The 21,069-nt window shown below is 36.8% G+C and overlaps 1 protein-coding gene across 1 annotated transcript in view; it reads left to right on the plus strand.

Moving 5' to 3' along the window:
- ube2e3 (ubiquitin-conjugating enzyme E2E 3 (UBC4/5 homolog, yeast)) overlaps positions 1-12,777 on the plus strand; it is a 49,764-nt gene extending 36,987 nt beyond the window's left edge. Inside the window, exons 4-6 of the mRNA XM_051709160.1 lie at positions 5,416-5,548; positions 8,938-9,085; positions 11,976-12,777. Coding sequence (XP_051565120.1) covers positions 5,416-5,548; positions 8,938-9,085; positions 11,976-12,073 — 379 coding nt within the window. The 3' untranslated portion in view covers positions 12,074-12,777. The remainder of the gene's footprint in view (positions 1-5,415; positions 5,549-8,937; positions 9,086-11,975) is intronic.
- The last annotated feature ends 8,292 nt before the right edge of the window (positions 12,778-21,069 follow it).

Raw genomic sequence — 21,069 nt, forward strand, 5'->3', positions numbered from 1 at the left:
GTTGGCTGGGTTCCAAGAACCAAATGTGTAAAGACTAAAGTGGACCAAAGAGGAGAAATATTGTAATTCTTTAAAAATAGTTTAAAACATGTAAGGGATAATGTACAGTCAGCCGGTTATTATCACAAAATAAACCCTCATAGGGTAATCAGGTCCCTGACGCGAAGTGGATGTGTGGTTGTTATTCAGAAATATCAGACCGCTAGATGCCGCCATTGGCCAATCAGAATCAAGTATTCCAAAGACCCTTGTAAAATACAATAGAAATAACATTAGTTTCTCAGGGCTCTCTTCTGTGTAATCTGCTACACTGAGCTTTACACTGACAAAAAGATAGATAGGAAAGCAGACAAGCCCCAAATCTCCACAGCGGTAGCTTAGTATCATAAAGGCTTGCTTCTTGAAGGAATTTAAACTGAAGCTTTTTTTTTTCTTTTTAAATGGTAGGAGTTTCCTCTCAAGCGTTAAAGGATAACGAGACTTGCTCGGTCATTAAAACGGTCTCTAAGGAGATATGTGTGTTATAGGAAGTGGGCGAACTGCAAACACATTTGAGGTGATTATGGTGTGAGTGTGCCTCGAGTGAGCGCTGGATTACACCATAACCGAGCTCAGAGCCGCTCACCAAAGGGCCGCTGGATTATTCAGGTCGCCCCTGTTTTCAGCCGGATTACTGCCTGAAATTCACTGCTGACATCTTTTCCAGGTTATATAACATTGGCAGAGCACATTTGTACTAATTGCATCATAAATGTGGTTATGGTCGCAGGCGATTCTTAACCGTACCTGCTTTAGATCTATCCAAAGCTCCTAGAGGATGTGCAAATCACCAAGAAAACCCAACAGTGTGAAAACCTGTTAAGGAGGGACATTTCTAAAATGTCATTCAAACACAGTATGTTTTTTTTTTTCTCTCCATAGAACAAAAAAAGTTGTTAGAATGACAACCTCAGTCACCATTCATTTTACTGTATGGAAAAAATATGCAACGATTGCCAAGAATTCATAACATTATTTTTGTGTAGGTCTAATCCTTTTATTTTTCCTCCCTTTATATGAGTCTCCTGTATTTGTTGTAGACCATGTGGAGGTGATTGTGTGTTTCTGAGAAGCATGTGTCAGATTTAGGCTCAACAAATAATGACTGTCCACTTGATTGCCAAGAGTTCATTAGAGTCAAGAGGTCTTGTATGGCAATTAACAGTGGCTTCTTGAAATAGTTTGCCACTGTTATGTTCCTGTTAAGAGTTTGCTAAATCTGTTACAAGTGGCACTTTAACGTCAATGTAATTACGACACATCTTCACAGACCTGCATCAAAAGAACAGGCAGACTCTTTTACACAGTTTTACACAGCCAGTACATTTACATGCACTTTAAAAGTTTGTTTTCAGACGGACTAATTATAATTTGTCTTTTTGAAATGTCATGTAAATGCTTAGTCCAGTTTTTTCTGAAGTCGGACTAACAGACTTTTATAATGCGAATGTAGCTTGGCTTTGTCTAGAATGTATACTTGCTAGTTGGTCCACAATTGGAAAGACAGAGGTGATGCTCAGCGTGTATTTGACATCCTTCTTTCAAAAATTAAATTACGCATTTTGTCATGTATAATTGGAGGGAAATGAAGACTGTAGCACAACTATGCAAAAACACGCTGTAGCTCGATCATAAGTGCCTATGTAAACGTATTGAACGGCTCTCAAAAAATCAGAAACAGAATGAGCTTTATTGCCAAGTATGCTTACACATACAAGGAATTGGTCTTGGTGACAGAAGCTTCCAGTGCACAAACAATACAGCAACAAGACAGAGATAATAATAAAAAAAAATATAAAATAGAATAAAAATAAATAGTGAATAGAAAATAAAGTATTTATCAAAATACACAATTGGACAATATATATATATATATATATATATATATATATATATATATATATATATACGTATGTACAATATACAAATACAAATCTGTTATATACAGAAGCACGGGAATGTAATGACAGAAGAGGTATGGTATGTTGGATAAATATAAATACACTAAGCTGTGTATTGCACATAATTATTGCTCAATGGGGCAGTTTTAACTGTTCATGAGATGGATAGCCTTAGGGAAAACACTGTTCCTTTGAATGCCGGTTCTGGTGCTCAGTGCTCTGTAGCACCTGCCAGAAGGCAACAGTTCAAAAAGGTAGTGGGCTAGGTGGGGGGGTCCAGAATGATTTTTCCAGCCCTTTTCCTCACTCTGGAAGTGTACAGTTCTTGAAGGGAGGGCAGGGGGGCAACCAATAATCCTCTCAGCATTCCGAACTGTCCTTTGTAGTCTTCAAACATTGCTCTGTTTGTTTGAGCATCCCAACCAGCCTGACACAGCAGCATTAGCTTAACCAATGCCGTAATTTGGGGGCAAAACCAGTTCTGTTTGTTTGGTGTTTTGACCAGTTGGCAGATGGAAGCAGTGTTCAGGAAACCTGTTTGAAAACAGTCACAATCTTTGTAAATCTGTTTGGTGACACTAGTAGTTCAGGAGCATTGAATCCACCAGAAACACCAGAGCTATCTACAACAGAAAGCCTATGACATCACTACACTGGTTTGCCGTACTTCATATGTTTTTTGTTTTGTTTTTGCCTCTCATTTGCATAAAGTTAATTTGCAAAAACTTTTTGACACTCACCACTTGCTCCGCTCCTCTGTCAATTCCACAATCCCCTCACACAAGCCCTGCCGCTCTGCTCCCATAGAGAATGCATTAGAAATGCCCGCTAATGCCCCGTTCACTCTACACCAGTGTACATGTACGGCTACGCCAGCATGAAGCTCACCTTGAAGCTTTACTAACCACCCTACTAAACGCTTGTCAGATTAATGTTTAGAGGCGGTTTTTTCTCTGATATTTTCCCCTGCTAAGCTATGGTTGGATGATTTACTTTGACGTGAGTTAGAGCCTCTGCAAATGTCATGTGTTGATTTTATGGCGTTAAGCGATGGCCAGAGACAACCCTGTGTGTTGTTTTGGTATTTAATGAACTTTGTAGCAGGCGGCTCTTCCTAAATCTGTCATTTATTGCTCTCTGCTGTATTCAAAGAGTTTTTCCACCCTCACAGCAGTGCGAGAGATATTCCAATAGTCCCATATAATTTATTTTAGGCTTACAGAATTCATCCATCCATCCGTCTGTCCATCCGTCAGTCAATCACTATCTGTCTGTTTGTCTATCTGTTTTTTTCTGTCACTATCACTGTCTGTCTGTCTGTCTGTGTGTGTGTGTGTGTGTGTGTCTGTCTGTCTGTCTTTTCTATCTTTCTATCACTCTGTCTGTCTGTCTGTCTGTCTTTCTATCTCTCTTTCTATCACTCTATCTGTGAATCGCTCTGTCACTCTGTCACAGTCTGTCTGTCTGTCACTCTGGCTCTGTCTGCCTGTCTTGTCTTTTTATCACCTCTATGTCTCTATGTCTGTATATCTTTTCTCTCTGTCTGTCTATCCATCACTCTATCTGTCTGTCTGTCTATCTATCTGTCAGTCAGTCAGTCATGGATATCCAGTATGTAGGCTGATGACCTGCTTGCAGAGATGAGCGATTCATCACATGCTATATTGAGCAATACATGCAGAGGAAAAGTGCCTGCTGCTGACTTCACCTGCTCCATTAGTGGCTCATCTCTTTTACTTTTAAACCAGCACAGGAGTGCTCTAAGAAGGCCTTTAGTTTTATGAGAGTTGCCCTTATGTTCCTCCATTAGCCATGTCTGTTCAGTTGTACCCTATGTCTCAAACTGCCCTCTGAACTTTGTTCTACAAAACCTGTGTGGTAGACATGTTGTTTTGTGTGTGTTATACTATTTAAGCTAGACAATTTATAGAATATTCACAATGTATTCGCAGCAATTTTTCTGCCGTTATAAAATTAAGTGTGCTTTTTATTTGGCCATTAAGTTTCTGACAGAGCATGTAATTAGAGTTGTTTTGTAATCCTTTTCTCACAAGTATGAGAGCATTAAGTCTGATTAATACTTCAGTTGCAAAAATGGCTTTAGAGTTGATAAATTCAAATTATTTCCTTGAATCCTTTCAAACTGTCCGTTTCAGTGAATCAATTCTGAAATCTGCTTCAACAGTTTACAAGTGTCATCACTATAAAATGTTCATGGACATTTTTGTGGCATTTTTTTATGCTTCAGTAAAAAGTAAGTATTGCCATGGTTACTATGTATAGTTACAGTTGTGCTCAAAAGTTTGCATACCCTGGCATTGATTTTGAAAATATGACTGATCATGCAAAAAAACTGTCTTTTATTTAAGGGTAGTGATCATATGAAACCATTTATTATCACATAGTTGTTTGGCTCCTTTTTAAATCATAATGATAACAGAAATCACCCAGATGGCCCTGATCAAATTTTACATACCCTTGAATGTTTGGCCTTGTTACAGACACACAAGGTGACACACACAGGTTTAAATGGCAATTAAAGGTTAATTTCCCACACCTGTGGCTTTTTAAATTGCGATTAGTGTCTATGTATAAATAGTCAATGAGTTTGTTAGCTCTTACGTGGATGCACTGAGCAGGCTAGATACTGAGCCATGGGGAGCACAAAAGAACTGTCAAAAGACCTGTGTAACAAGGTAATGGAACTTCATAAAGATGGAAAAGGATGTAAAAAGATATCCAAAGCCTTGAAAATGCCAGTCAGTACTGTTCAGTCACTTATTAAGAAGTGGAAAATTCGGGATCTCTTGATACCAAGCCAAGATCAGGTAGACCAAGAAAGATTTCAGCCACAACTGCCAGAAGAATTGTTCAGGATACAAAGAAAAACCCACAGGTAACCTCAGGAGAAATACAGGCTGCTCTGGAAAAAGATGGTGTGGTTGTTTCAAGGAGCACAATACGACGATACTTGAACAAAAATGAGCTGCATGGTCGAGTTGCCAGAAAGAAGCCAATGCCACAAAAAAGCCTGGTTACAATATGCCTGACAACACCTTGACACGCCTCACAGCTTCTGGCACGTTGTAATTTGGAGTGACGAGACCAAAATAGAGCATTATGGTCACAACCATAAGCGCTATGTTTGGAGAGGGGTCAACAAGTAATTACTTAATTATTTTTAACTAGATTTTCACTCTCTCAGAATCACCCTTTTAAGACATTTCAGAACAAATACATCATATACAAATACAATAATACAAATACAAATGCATCAATGTTGTCAGAAGCCTGGCAAATATATTTTAACTATATTGCCCTAGTGTTATTCTAACAAACTTCTAACTACAAGCTTTTTTTGGCCTGCAGGTATATTTCAACTCTCTGTCAAGAAGGCATCATGTTCATAGTGCATGAGTGGCAGTCAGATAGGAGATTCTTTACTCACCTCGACCTGTGCTTTTGTGTTTTTCAGTGCTGGGCCGAAGGGTGACAACATCTATGAGTGGAGATCAACCATCCTGGGGCCTCCAGGTTCAGTGTATGAGGGGGGCGTGTTCTTTCTGGATATCACCTTCTCTTCTGATTACCCCTTCAAGCCACCAAAGGTATGGAGACATCCATCTTCATTCACTATTTTTGAGGTGTTAAAACAAGGGGTCCTCGGTCCTCAGCCTACCTTCCTGCAAAGTTTGTTTCCAAAAAAATAAAAATAAAAAAAGAAAAGAAACTTCGAGGTGACTTGAAAATTACTGACAAGAGTGTTAGAGCAGGGTTGAAACTAAACACTGCAGGGAGATGGATATCCAGAAGTGTTATTGAAATCTTCTGTGTTCAAATATTTCTGGAATAAATAGAGTATCTGGACAAACCTTCCATCAAATGCATTGGAACATATTTGGAAGCACTTCAGAGTGAAAATTAAGAGTTACCAGAAATCGGCAACTCTCATTGAAAACGAATGACTTCTGTTCACTGCAGATTGCTTTCGTTGTAAACGCCCCTTCAGAATGTTTGAGACTTTTCGCCTCTGAGTGACCCTCTGCCTCTGTCTGGCCCTCATCTCGACTGTCTGTGGCTTCTGTAAACAACAAGTTTATATAAAGCTCATGAGCTGGAGGGGGCTCTTTGTTCAGATCAAGCCAAAAAAAAAAACTTGGTAATCAAGTAATAATAAACCAGATTCATCCTCTGTGGTGGATGCAGGGCAGAGCCAGCGGTCTGCACCCCCTCAATCTTTTGTCACTAGATGAAACATGGGGCATCTTGAGGGCCAGTCTTGTCTACATTCAGTTGGGTTGGTGCTCTGTGAAGTTGGCTGCTTTTTCATGCTGAGCAATGTGGGTTGGTTTGTGGTCCTTTAATCTGTGGTTTTGTGAAGGACTCTGGCTGAGTTTGGAGCAGAGAGGAAGAGACAAAGAAAGGCAGAGGCATCTCATCCTAAAACTCTGGCCAGAAATATGAGTATTGATTAACTTGAGCTGGAAAAGCTGGAAAAGGCTCTAATGCACTGGTTTGTTTACAGGGCAGTTTGGTCATTATCATTTGCCTTTAAAGGGAGCACCTATTATTTTACCTTTTATTTGGTCTTTCTTTCTTCCTTTAGTTCTTTTTCATTTTTTTTCTTTCTTTCGTTTCTTCCTTTAGTTTTCTTTTGTTCTTTTTTGTTCTTTTTTCCTTCCTTTTTACTTGATTTAGTTCTCTTTCATTCTTCCTTTCTTCCTTGAGTTTTTCTTTCATTCTTTTTTGTTCCTTCCTTCAGTCTTTACATCTACACTACATTCTTTCTCCCTTCCTTTCTTCAGTTTGTTCTTTCATCCTTTTTTCGTTCTTTCCTTTCTTCTTCCCCACTTCTTTCTTTCCTTCCTTCGTTTAGTTCTTTCTTTCGTTCTTTACGTTTAAACTATTTTCTTTCTCCCTCCCTCCCTTCCTTCCTTTCTTTAGTTCTTTCTTTCGTTCTTCCTTTTTCCTTAATTCCTTCCTTTTTTCTTCATTCCTTCCTTTAGTTTTTCTTTCATTCTTCTTAAATTTCTTCCATTAGCTCCCTTTTTCATTCTTCTTTCCTTCCTCCCTTCAGTTCTTTTTTCCTTCCTTCTTTTCTTCTACACTTCTTTCCTTCCTTCCTTTTTACTTCCTGTAGTTCTTTCATTCTTCCTTCTTTCCTTCAATTCTTTCATTCTTTCTTTCCTTCCTTTCTTCCACACTACCTTCTTTTCTTCCACACTTCTTTCCTTCCTTTAGTTCTTTCTTTTGTTCTTCCTTTTTCCTTCATTCCTTCCTTTAGCTCTCTTTTTCATTCTTCTTTCCTTCCTCCCTTCAGTTCTCTCCTTCCTTTCTTCTTTTCTTCCACATTTCTTTCACTTCCTGTATTTCTCTTTCATTCTTCCTTCTTTCCTTCAGTTCCTTCTTTCATTCTTTCTTTCCTTCCTTTCTTTTCTTCCACACTTCCTTCTTTTCTTCCACACTTCCTTCCTTCAGTTTCCCTTAATACCTTCCTTTATTCCTTCCTTTAGTTCTCTTTTTTCCTTCCTTTAGTTTTTTATTTCATTATTTTTTCGTTTTTCTTCTTTTCTTCCTCCTTTACTTCCGCCCTTCCTTCCTTTAGTTCTCTTTCATTTTACTTCATTTAGTTCTATCTTTCATTCTTTTTAGTTCCTTCGATCCTACCTTCCTTCCTTTTACCACCACACTTCTTTCTTTTTCTCTCCATTCCATTCTTTCTTGTTCTTTTTCTTCCTTTCTTCCTTCCTTCCTTCCTTTACTTCTCTCTTTCATTATTCCTTTCTACCTTTTAAAAAAAACCTTTGTGTCGCAAGTGCACCTATGATGCCTAAAAGGAAAACGGATAAAAGTATTCTGCCATAATTTATTCGCCCTCATGTCATTCCGAACCCATATGACTTCAAAAAAAAATGTGAACACAAAAGGAGCCGTGCTTTGTGAGAAGCAGATGTCAAGAACTTTGTTTTGTTTCACAGTGTTGTGCCGTCAGGCCTCACATAAGCTGCCCGTGTCATGCTTAATGTGTTTACGGTCAATTTAGACTCTTGAGACCACAGTGTTCATACAATGCCAGCATTGTGCCAGGCAGGCAGGGTTATTTTGGTTGCTTGGTTTAGGCTACATCATGTGAAGGATGTCTCAGTAGCTGCTGCAGGGGGCAGAGTGGGAGATTATTTTCAACAAACACAAGAAGTACTCTTTATATAAGGGAGCGGACTAGTTCATGACCTGGTCCTAAGCCTTTTTGACCCTTATCCGCCAGATTTGGCCAGACCTCCTACGATAATGCCGTCTGGCGGTTCCCGCTGTCTCCGTAAATTGGCCAGAAGTGAAGATTTTTGGTGAATAAGGACAAAATATTTACTTCAGCTTCCATAAGTCATGGATAAACCCACTCGAGTTCTGTGTCATGGCACCCTGTCAGCACGTTAATTAAAATACTTTTAAAAACTTTGCACTGTGTTCTATTCTGTTTGTTAACTCAAGAACAAGTTTTATCTAAACATCCCTTTACAAAAATGTCAAGATTAAGGGTGAACATGAAATCAGCCTTATTATGCAGTGCTTCCAATTAGTTGACTAGTCATTTAGGCAACCCACTATCTTGACGATTTTGAAAATATGTAGTTTGCATATCCCTAGTTGTACAACTATTTGATTAGTCAACCCTAGTTAACCTAGGCTCTGAGTAATCAATACTCTACTCAAGCACTACTGACACACAGCTTGGAAGCTGGGTCAAGTTAAGCTTGCTTGGCTTTCTCTCCTCTCATTGGATCAATAGCTTTCAGGATTCAGCCTTGGTTTCCGAGAGAGCCGTTAATGAGAGAGAAAGCTGCGATCCAGCTCTGAAAAGCCCAGTCTATAATGAAAGCCCTGTACTGGTGTAAAAAGTTTTCCATAGTATTCAACTGAAGTTCTGGACTGGTGAGCTAGGATCAACCTTGTTTTTTGAGAATTTGTGCCAATCCCTGGGGTTTCCTCCAATGTGCAGGTCACGTTCCGTACAAGGATCTATCACTGCAACATCAACAGTCAGGGTGTGATCTGTCTGGACATCTTGAAGGATAACTGGAGCCCAGCGCTGACCATCTCTAAGGTCCTGCTCTCCATCTGTTCCCTGCTGACAGACTGCAATCCAGGTGAGTACAGCAACTAAAGGATAGTTCACCCAAAAATTAAAATTCAGTCATCATTTACTCAGCCTGAATACTTCATTACTTTATGGTTCATGTTGAAGCTGATGATTGAATTTTTGACATGTTTTATTTGTTCATATTATCATTTTTTATATATTTTTTTTTAATCATGTTTATTTTAGGTCTTCATTGATGTGCTGCTTTAAGTTTTTGAAGGATTGCCAAGAGTGAGGGCAAACAGACAGAAAAGGTTTTTCTAAACATAGAAAGGGTCTGTTTGGCCTCCAGTTTCAAATCCTCTGTAAAGCCACCACAATGTTTGTCTCAAAAGCATCTCTGCCATTGTTGTGTCTGCTGAATTAGCAGATGACAGTACTGTCTGTTGAATCCCACACAGCTGTCATTTAATCTTGAAGAAACAGTAGCTCACTTCCCACTGCTCGCTCTGTGCTATGAGCAGTATCTTAACCAACATGGAAGCTCAAAAGTGACTGATTTGGAATGCTCTACATAGACACTAACTCTGTGCACCACACAAATACCGTTTCTCACGTGTATTTAATAGAATTCAGTGATGGAAATGACAGTGATGGAAATGATATTTTTTACGTTTTTGAAATAAATTGGCAGACAACTTGTCTTGTTAAAGACAATTAAATAAAATGATTTACACTTTTTGCATAATTTTGCAAAATTACAGCTTGATTGGAAATGACGGCCATTAAAACTACTCTTCTCAGAAGTAATAATAACCATTATTTTTCTTTGTTTTCTTCAAAAATAATTGTTGCATCTCAAGCATGCTCTTCACTAACTCTTTTGTTGACTTTGTTAACAAGTACACTAACCTTTGAAAAATCTTTATCAGTGACAAAATTGATTTGTGTGTGTAAATGATGCCACAACTGTGGGACGGCTGCAATTTTTGAAATAATTTTCACACAATGAATATTGAAATGGTTTGTTTCAATCTTTGTTTAGATTATCATAGTTTTAAAAAATGTAATAATTTTGTATTTTTAAGTGGAGTTTTATATTGAAAGTCTTAGCCTGGGACAAGGCTAAAACAGTAAAATATATACATGAAAATCTCAGTCGATTAAAATATTTAATCACAATATGATTTTTCATAGTTGATCGCGATTAATCGCGGATTTTGAAAGTGCATATATATTTATTTTCCTGTCAAAATGCATTTTGTTCCTTCTTAGGAAAGAAAACAATATGTAACAGTAATGTTTTAACATTTTAAACCACTTCCACTGTATAAATATAGAAATGCATTACAATGGCACCATTTCAAGTAACATTAAACATTTCCCAAAGTGTAAGTGGGAGGTTGACTAATGGAAAGAACTATTCCCCATTTGTGCTTGTTGTAGTGTGCATTAAATCTCTCTCAGTGCAGGCATTTTTTAACCCTCCTATGGTATTTGGTCATTTTTACCGAAACTGCTTTTCATAATTTAATAAAAATGGTTTCCTTTATCTGAGCAGTACAAGACTTGGTGACTTTTTCCTCCATTTGCCATCTGAACATAAAAATAAAAATTGGGCTTGATTCGATGACTAAGTGGTCATAAAAAATACAAATCAAATACACTCAAAGACACAATGCAGAAAAAACAGACAGAAATTACATGGTGAGACTCTAAAACATCCTCAGTGCAAAACATACACACCCACTCACACACACACACACACACACACACACACACACACACACACACACACAAATGAACTGGTGCTACTTTTTATTTTTTTACATTTATCTAAAAAAAAAAAAAATTGTCACAATGCTAAACACAAACTCAGAAATGAAGGAGTGGGACGATAACACACACAATGCACAATACACACAGAACCAGGACATCAATACATGGAGCTCTACAGCCATCTTTTGGTCATTGTTGGCATTACAAATCATCTGTTGTTTTTCAGCTGATTATAGTAATCTGACACGCATTTGCTAAATACATTTTTCAGAATTTTGCAGTTAATTTCTGTTTCTTGATGTTCATTTTCTTGACATTATTATGCATTTACTTCGAGTTATTAAATTTTTTATGTTTGAAATAAATTATTGCTTGAAAAATGCTTATTCTGTGTCTTCTCTTTGTAACACCATGGTCAGGTGTGATTGCAAGCATAATGACATTAACTGCAAAAATTGACTCTTCAAATCAATTTTAAAATGCTAAACTTTTATTGAAAAAATTGAAAATTAGGTTACAACAAGCCATCAGACTACACAGTAGGTGTCTACAGCCATGTACTGGCTGTTACTGGCATGACGTGGTTTTCAAGTCATGTTATTTATATTTTGTTCACCAGATGGCAGCAATCTGCCTCCAATTTATGTCACATTCTCATTTTTTCGTCATGTTTCAACTTACAGAAGTGTAGGTTCTGAATTTTTAATTAATTTATTTTATTTTTTCAAACATTTGCTTTTTTGTATTTGAAAATTAAGAAGATCAAAATAGCATAAGATCCCAAAAGAAATGCATAATTGTATTGTTCTTCAGGGAAGAAGAAATGGTATCATTATCATCATAAAAAAAAGGGTTGCACATCTGACGCTTCTGGTCAAAAAAAAAAATTTAATGCAGTGCTCATGCACAAGACTTAAAATGGCGTAGTGCAATGGTCAAAAATGTCTGTCTAGCTCATGTTTACATAGAAAAACAAATTTAAAACAGCACAAACAGCAGAAAAAATGTGTTCTGTGTGAATGACCCCATAGGAGGCATTTTTTTTAAAAAACACTGTTTATGTCAGGAATGTGTCTATGATACCTTAAAATATTGTCTCTGGAGGCAGCTTTCAAGGTTTTGGAACAGACCTAAAGTCTTACGTTTTTTTCTTTCCTTTCTTTTTTCCCATCTCCCAGCGGATCCTCTGGTGGGAAGCATAGCTACTCAGTACCTGACCAACAGAGCGGAGCATGACAGGATAGCTCGACAGTGGACCAAGAGATATGCCACATAGACAGCAGTCGCTGACACCAAGACCCCACTCTCCCACTCCCTCCTCACCACCCAACCCAAACCCCAACCCAGCTTCCCTTTGTTCCCTTCCCCTCCAATCTTCCTCTACCAACACCCCAGTTCCCATTGCAGGAGTGTAAAGATCCAGGAGAGGCAACTTTACAACGTGCAACAAATCTTTATAGCCTTTACAATACGGACTTCTGTGTATATGTCATACTGATTCTACCCCGTGTTTTTACCCAATACGGACTGGGAGCGCAGACAGAACCCGCCAAGGTAAAGCCTGCCGGAGTAGAATTTTGTAGCTGTAGATTTAGTTCTGTTTAAAAGCCTACTTGCAAGTCTTGCTTCTTTGGGATATTAAAAATGTATTTTGTGATGTAATAAGGAAAATGTTCCTAAAGTCAACCAAATATTATGGTGCATTTTAACCTATAATTCATTATCTGTTTGAAGTCAAAGAAAACAACACACACAAAAAAAGATGAAAAACAAAAAAGAAAAAACAAGTTGTAGATCATTAGAAATGATGTCATTTATATGAGACCCACACTCATTTCCAGTTCTGTGGTACATGCTGTTGTGAATCTGTTTTACCTTTGTCAGTTTGTAATGAAGAGATCTCATTGAACGTTTTGTAGCTCAGCTGAAATGAGCCACCACTGTAACTTCCCCTCAAACACAATAAATAAGAAACCAGTTCCCCAGTGTGTGCGTGTGTGTGTGTGTGCGTGTGTGTGTGCGTGTGTGTGTGCGTGTGTGTGTGCGTGCGTGCGTGCGTGCGTGCGTGTGTGCGCGCGTGTGCGCGTGTGTGTCTGTCTGTAAAGACAAAACTATAAAGATAGAAATGCAATACAATGGCATTATGAATGACAATCAAAATAAAAAAAGATGGAAATTGTTTCTATCTATGTATATTATTTCCATATTTTATTTTGGTTGTCATTCATAATGCTTCATTGACTTGTAGTACAATCCCTCATTTAAGATCCTATGAAAGAAATGAATGGGAAAAATACTTCCAAAATCAAGACAGCTGAAAAAGTGGGCGACACTGTGTTTTGCAGTCCCATTGTTATATTTTTAATCAATTTTAATGTTACATTTCAAAAATAGTTTATAATAACATGCGCATAATACCATATTTATATATTTACATACTTTTTACATGATGCTAACATGCAAAGCCATAAAATAGTCATTATTGATGTACAGAGTCATATACCGTACTTGTACATTACATTTTAATTTTACTTAATTCATTTTAATGGACTTAAAGCGATAGTGTACTTGGAAAAATGAAATTTCTCTCATCATTTACCCACCCTCATGCCATCCCTGATGTATATGACTTTTCTTTTGCTAACACAAAGATTTTTAGAAGAATATCTCAGCTCTGTAGGTCCATACAATGCAAGTGAATGGTGGCCAGAACTTTAAAGGTCCAAATAGCACATGAAGGCAGCATAAAAGTAATCCAAATGACTTCAGTGGTTAAATCCATGTCTTCAGATGCGATATGATAGGTGTGGGTGAGAAACAGATCAATATTGAAGTCCTTTTTTACTATTGACCTAATTCATGTGACGTCACTGTATGACCGCGCCGCCATGTTTGTGACCAAAGTTCCATTTAACTTCAATGTGCTACACTGTGGGATGCGGCAAAAGTCGACGAAATTTTTGTTTCTATTTATAAACCTTGAAAAGGTGATACTGCTGTTTCATTACTAGAGCCTAAATGTAATTTTTCTTTCAATAAAGTTTATCTTTTAAGTGGCATGGCTTCATTTCACCAAAGGCAAGCAACGATGAAGGGGGAGAGAAGGGATAAAAACACTTGTGGGTCTTTGCTCATTTATTCAGACATGTCAGTTATCTGTATGCGTGTCAATTATATTTATAACACCATAAATTTGGATACAATTAAACTGGATACAATTAAACTGGAAATGCACATAGGACGATCTTATTCATAACACCCAGACTGTACAAAGGTATGTATGTCAAGTAACACATTGTAATAAATAAAGCAATATAATGTATATATATAGTATATATATTTAACATGTATAAATTAAAGTTAGTCAATAAACAACACATCATAAGATTGTGAAGCACAAACTTCATTCACACCACCAGACTACAATGTCAACATATTATTCATATACACTAATATGCCTCGGTTGCTTTCTGTGTATTCTTCATGAGTTAAAGGTGCACTCAGCGATTTCTGTGAAACACTGTTGATATTCGAACTCAACTGCCAAAACAAACACACCCCTCCTTTCAGTGCTCCTTTGGAAGCTCTGCCCTCGACTTATCATAACCCATCTTTTTTAGTTTATATTCATCTGACCTTTTTCTCTTGGTCTGTTTCTCAGCCATTTGTCCTCCTTGGAGTTTAGAAAGTTTGCATCAGCCAGATTTGCCGTCGCTCTTCTCCTCTCGCTCTGCCCCCACCCCCCATCCTGTGCACGCACAAGAACCACCCCGTTGCGGATTGTGTTGTGTGGATCGGTCGGATCACCTTTGTTTTTGTCCCATTTACAGAGCCAGGACAGTGTACAAATACTAGATTTTTTTTTTCAGCCCACCCACAGAATGGACAGCTAGCAGACTGTGAGGAGATATTTGCAGAAATTTGCAGACAAAAAGTGTATTGGATTAGAATTACTGAGTGCACCTTTAAAAGCAGCTCTTACGCTTATACCGACGGGATCATCAGACGTTTTGTAATATTTTTTGCCAAATCAGAACAGATAACACAAACTTGTGTAACTTCTGAATGAGAGATTTTTACGGTGGTGTACCAGCAGACATGTGTACTCCTGGATCTCACATCAGACTTGCCGACATAGGGAGATTTGGCAATATTTGTGGTGACCTCAGACCAGTATACACCTTTCCTGGGACTTGGCATGGATCAACAGCACTTGTTTGAGGTTTTTCTTGATATCGTCTTATGGGTGTTTTTCCATTCACTGCCATTGTTTCCTCCCGCTGATGGTCACAAATATGGCGGCTGTGGGGAGAAAGTGACGTCACTGTTCCATGAACATTTCCTGCATCAAAACAGAGAGTATTTAGCAGAGACAGGCCACTTCTATTAAAATGAATAAGGGAAATTGGAACGGCCAACGGTCAGCGTTACTTTTTTTTTGCCTACCCGTATTCTGGTAAGTCCCACCTCCTGCGTTCGGATTGGCTACTAAGAGCTACTTAAAGCGGTCTGCGATTGGGCAGTTGAAAAGACGTCCATATAGCCTTAGTAACCATAGTAAACATGAGGACATCATATTGTTGCAGAAAAACCAACAGTCACTAAGTTAGAAGTTCAGTGCGAATTTTAAATGGTTAACATTAGACAATAGTCGATTAATATTATAATGGGGCCGATGTTACATCTCAGCTTTCATTTTATGAATGCGCATGTGTGTGTGTTTACTCTCTTATGACCTATACAACTGATGGACCTATATTCCATACAGCTAAATATACCATATGCAACATAATTTGTCACTTCTTTTATCTAACTTATCATTAATTCTGCAATAAATTTTTTATAATTGAGAATGTTTAACTATCGGTAGAGTGTTTAAACATAAATTAAATGATCAATATGTGTAGCAAATTATCAAGATGTGTTTGTGAAGCAAACTTAATATCAAGACAATAAAAATCATGTTAATTACATGTTTATTAAAAATAATTTTATTTCAAATGAACAATTGGAGCAAAGGGATAGTTCACCCAAAAATGAAAACTTTTCCTCACCCTCATGCCATCCCATATGTGTATGACTTCTTCTGCAGCACACAAATTAAGATTTTTTTAGAAGAATATCTCAGCTCTGTAGGTCCATACCTTGCAAGTGAATGGTGACTAAAACTCAGGTCCAAAAAGCACATAAAGGCAGCATAAACGTTATCCATAAGACTCCACTGGTTTAATCCATGTCTTCAGAAGTAATATGATAGATAGATGTGTGTGAGAAACAGATCAATATTTAAGTACTTTTTTTTACTAAAGTGAAAGTGAATGTGTAGATTTACAGTAGAAAAAATACTAAAATATTTCTGTTTCCGGGAATATGGTAAGAAATAATTGAAGTTTTTATATTTCTTAGCTTACAGAAAAGAGAGAAATACACTGTCAACTGTGAATTAAAAATTTTGTTTTCCAACCTTTTGTTTTCCAAAATTATAGTAATGCACCTGTCTCCATATATTATTCAATAAATTCTAGTTCTGCTTTGAATTTAATAAAATTACCTTTAAATATTTTCACTTCCAAGGGTGGCTATGTGCTTACCATCTTCACAAAAAAAAAAAAATAAATAAATAAATAAAAAAAATAAAAATAAAAAAAAACATCTACTACATTACTCCTGCCTGGCTTCAAATTTAAGCCTTCTCCCCTATGGAAATGAACAAATATTTCATTTCACTTTTACAAACCTTTTATTTATTTATTTATTTTTCTTCAGATAAATGGGTGATTCTGTAACTATTGGCACTCAACCTGTTTTTTTGTTGTGGTTTTTTTCAGTATAAAAATAGAAATTTCCAGGTCTTCTTTCTATCTAAAGCTGAATTTCTTCACATTCCATCTCTACGCAATAATTTATTTCTTTTCCACAGTATAGACAAATTTCGTCCAATCATCTGACATCTAAATATATCAATCGCGGGAGCTGCCGGTGTTATCATGACACCAGAACACAGATGGGGAAAAAAATAATTCCAATGGTTAACGAATGTAGAAAGGAAGTCCCGCCTTACAGGTAAAATAGCCAATCACCTTTTAGATGCAGAAATCGCCTGGCAAGCAACGCGGGAACACGCATGCGCATTAGCTATCCGTCTTTTTCCTACGTCCCGTGATGCTTAGCGCGAAATGTGGGCGTTACTTCCGTTGTCAAGTAAACAGCTGTTGTTTCGGTGTACATCCATTCATTCTTTCTTTGCGGTGTTGGGATTTTGAGGAGAGTGAGTATGATTTCATGAGGACATACATCAATCACTATATCAGTGTGTTACTTTTGCTTTGATTAAAGTTAACTTATTATTGTAATTTTGTTTAACGCATATTTTATTATTATTATTATTATTATTATTTTATTATTAGTCACAAAACTTATTTTGAGATCAGACAATAATTGGATCACCCCGTTTCTTCCCCTGATTTATTAGCACTGTTATGTCATGTTGCCATGCGTGAGGGGTCACTTAGTCTCCTGTGTACATCTGTGTACAGAATGTATTGGTCATTGGCTCACATTCTCTTTCGCTGTGAGTGAAGTGAGATTAATTCTGTGTTGATAGTGTCATATTTACACCCATGAGGGCAACGGAATGTGATCTGCTATTTGACCCAATTTGAATGTCTGCAGCCCCCTGGTGGATAATTTCTTAATTACATTTAACTGGGAGGGCGATGAAGATCGATCCAGGATCATGTAGTGATTGATTATTTTATTGGCTGTCAACTGTGCGGTTATGCGAGGTAGTTTTCTATTTTTTTTTTTTTTCTGAAGAGTTAAGCATAATAAATATAGCCGTAGGCTACTTTCTCTTCAGTCACGCACAATGGAAATTCACTGACACAATACAGAGAATGTTATGTTGTTACTAGTTTCTGTTATGAAAGACCTGTTAAGAGTTCAGTTCGCATGAAAAAAATGGGTCTTCAACACACATGGCCACATGAGGGAGACAAAACATAACGTTCCTTTCTCTCACAAACGATGCTCTACGCTGTTTACCTTTTGTTTATAGCCTACGTACTTTTGATCTGTGTTATGGGTTTCCAGCTTTTCCCTTAACTTATTTAGCTCATTCAGTCTTTTCAGGTCTCATAGAAATGACCCACAGCAGGTATAATACATTAAAGAAAAGATTAGTCTCATTTCCAGAATGATTAGAGGGGTGGAATAACGATTAAGCGCCCACACACCTACTTAAAAAGCAGCAAAGTGTCATAAAGAGCTTTAAAATAAAGTGAGTAGAGAGGAGATGCTCTGCTATGATCTAAGAGAGCCATGGCCCCCTACCCCTCTTCCCCCAAATTCCAGTCATGATTTATGGACACGGAAATACTGAGTAGGCCAACTTGTAGTCTGTTGAATAATTTCACTCTTGCTTCAACCCTACAGAAATAACATTTTATCTCATCAACGGAGGCTGAGCCACCTCAGAAATGTATTTAAAAAGAATGTAACAACTATAATAACCTATGCTGTTTTAACCAATTATACCTACTAATGTGCATATGATAGATATAAAGAAAAATATACATTTTCTTTTATGCTAGGTAGCCTAGGCGGGTAAATAAAGGGATAGTTCACCCCATAATGTCATTCCAGATGTGGATGACTTTCTTTTTTCTGCAGAACACAAACGAAGATTTTTAGAAGTATATTTCAGCTCTGTAGGTCCATACAATGAAAGTGAATGGTGACCAGACATTTCAAGCTCCAAAAATCACATAAAGGCAGAATAAAAGTAATCCATACGACTCCAGTTGTTAAATCTATGCCTTCAGAAGCAATATAATAGGTGTATGGGCGAGAAACAGATTAATTAAAGTCCTTTTTAATGATAAATCTTAACTTTCACTTTCACATTCTGAAAATAAAAAAGATTTGTATACATTTTTTAAAAAAAATAGATTCATAGTTAAAAATGACTTAAATATTAATATGTTTATTACCCACACCTACCATATCAATTCTGAAGATATGTATTTAACCACTGGAGTCATTTGGAATACTTTTGTGCTGACTTTATATGCTTTTTGGACCTTCAAAGATCTGTTCACCATTCACTTGCATTGTATGGACCTACAGAGCTGAGATATTTTTCTAAAAATCTTTGTTTGTTCAGAAAAAGAAAGAAAGTCACACATCTGGCATGGCATGAGGGTAAGTAAATGATGAGAGAAATGTCATTTTTGGGTGAACTATCCCTTTAACACCCTTTAACCCGAATTTCTCAAGCTATCATTAAATTCTCATAAGTAGTGTTCTGGCTATTAACCCCTCATTGCCCATGTTAGAGAATGTCTATTAGATCAGGAGACAAAGAAAGGAGGGTGGTGGTTTTCAGTGAGTTCGAGAGTGTGTATGTATGCGAACAGCAGCGACAGGGGTGTTGCAGACCACTTCTCTCTGGTTTTAGAGCCATTATTAGTGCAGAGCACAAAGACTTAATTGGGATGAAGTGAGCCTCGGATTAGTTTGGGAGCTGGTTAATGCCCTCATCCTGACTGACAATGGAGGCCCTCTGACAGGGGCCAGTCGGCTGGGACTATCTAGACTCTCCTTTTGTTTTTCAAGGACCTGCGCGTTTGCCTCCACACCACCCCACCAAATGACAGCATTTGCCCAGTAGATGTTTTTTTGAAGTGTTTGAACAGTGTCTGAATCCTAATTATGTGAATCTTGAATGCTAATGAGCACATAGACATGGTTTGTTTGTCTGTGTTTCGTTAGGCAAAAAAAAAAAAAAAATAAAGAAATATATATATATATATATATATATATATATATATATATATATATATATATATATATATATATATATATATATATATATTTGAAGATCCCAAGGATAGTAAAATTCTATTTTGCGCAAATATTCACAAATACCATATCTATACATTGCCTATATAGGCTCATATACAATATTTATTACTGACCACCATAATGAGCATACAATGGGGTATAAAAAAAGTCTGAGACCACTAATGAAAATTTATTAAACTTTTTGTCTTTGCAACTTAAATTATCAGCATAACAATTTGAGTGATTTTGCCTTAATGACAGTATTTACTCGAGCTGTTATGGACTCCACAAGTTTGTGCAAAATCTCATGATCCATGTGATCTACCATGATTTGAGCATGATCCAAAGGGCATCTTGTGTGCTTCGGTGTAAGCAAGGAAACTTTTGTATGAAGTAAATATGGTCAGTGTCACAAATTTGCTTATTTGATTGAGAAAAAGTACAGAATCTTAAATATTTCTTATTAGCTTTATGCCATTTTTCCTTTGTTATTGTCCTTTTTTAAATTTTTTTAATTGTTTTTATTAATAATTTTTTTTTTTTTATGGAATTTTAAATCCCAGAGTTTAGTGTGGTCTCAGAGTTTTAGACTTCACTGGACATGTTATGATGTTCAGTTTGCTATATGCTTAAGCACAGTTGGTTGCACACTTTCTTTTACATTCTAGATTTTAGAAATATTAAATTGAAAGCAAAAGTTTTGTGTTCTATCTATAATATTCCTCACTTTATTTTTTGCAAACACTTTGAGCAATTTTAGATGTAGTATAGTCCCTATCCCTACAGACCCCAATTAGGTGTCACCACATTCTTCATTAGCAAAGTGTGCTGATTTTAGGCACTGAGAGGTGTGAAACTCTCACATTCAAACCAGTATGTTCGAGGATCATAATATTTAGATCAGCCGTGCGTTTTCAGAAAGCTGATTACATAGTGTGTGTGTGTGTGTGTGTGTGTGTATGTGTGTGCAGGGTTGGGGAGTAACGGAATACATGTAACGGGATTACATATTTAAAATACAAAATATAAGTAACTGTATTCCACTACAGTTACAATTTAAATCACTGGTAATTAGAATACAGTTACATTCAAAAAGTATTTTGATTACTGAAGAGATTACTTTACATTTTATTGTCATTTGTTTCATTTAATATTTAGTCCTTTCAGATGGAAAACATTTATACATATAAATGATGCAATCCAAAGTGCATTTGAACAGCGGTGAAACACTTTCTTATGATGTGTTACATTCATACGAGCAGACAGAGAAGTGAGTTTGAAGTAAATATGGAGCAGAAGAAATAGAAATAAACCTTGTGTAAATTGTCAGTTTTACGCTAAGTTAAAATGCTATTTCTAGCCATTTTACATGCACGTTACCAGACACGATCATATTTTTTTACCAAGAAAATTCACATTGGATCATAA

Source organism: Myxocyprinus asiaticus, chromosome 10 (genome assembly GCF_019703515.2).
Source record: "Myxocyprinus asiaticus isolate MX2 ecotype Aquarium Trade chromosome 10, UBuf_Myxa_2, whole genome shotgun sequence".
Classification (NCBI taxonomy): domain Eukaryota; kingdom Metazoa; phylum Chordata; class Actinopteri; order Cypriniformes; family Catostomidae; genus Myxocyprinus; species Myxocyprinus asiaticus.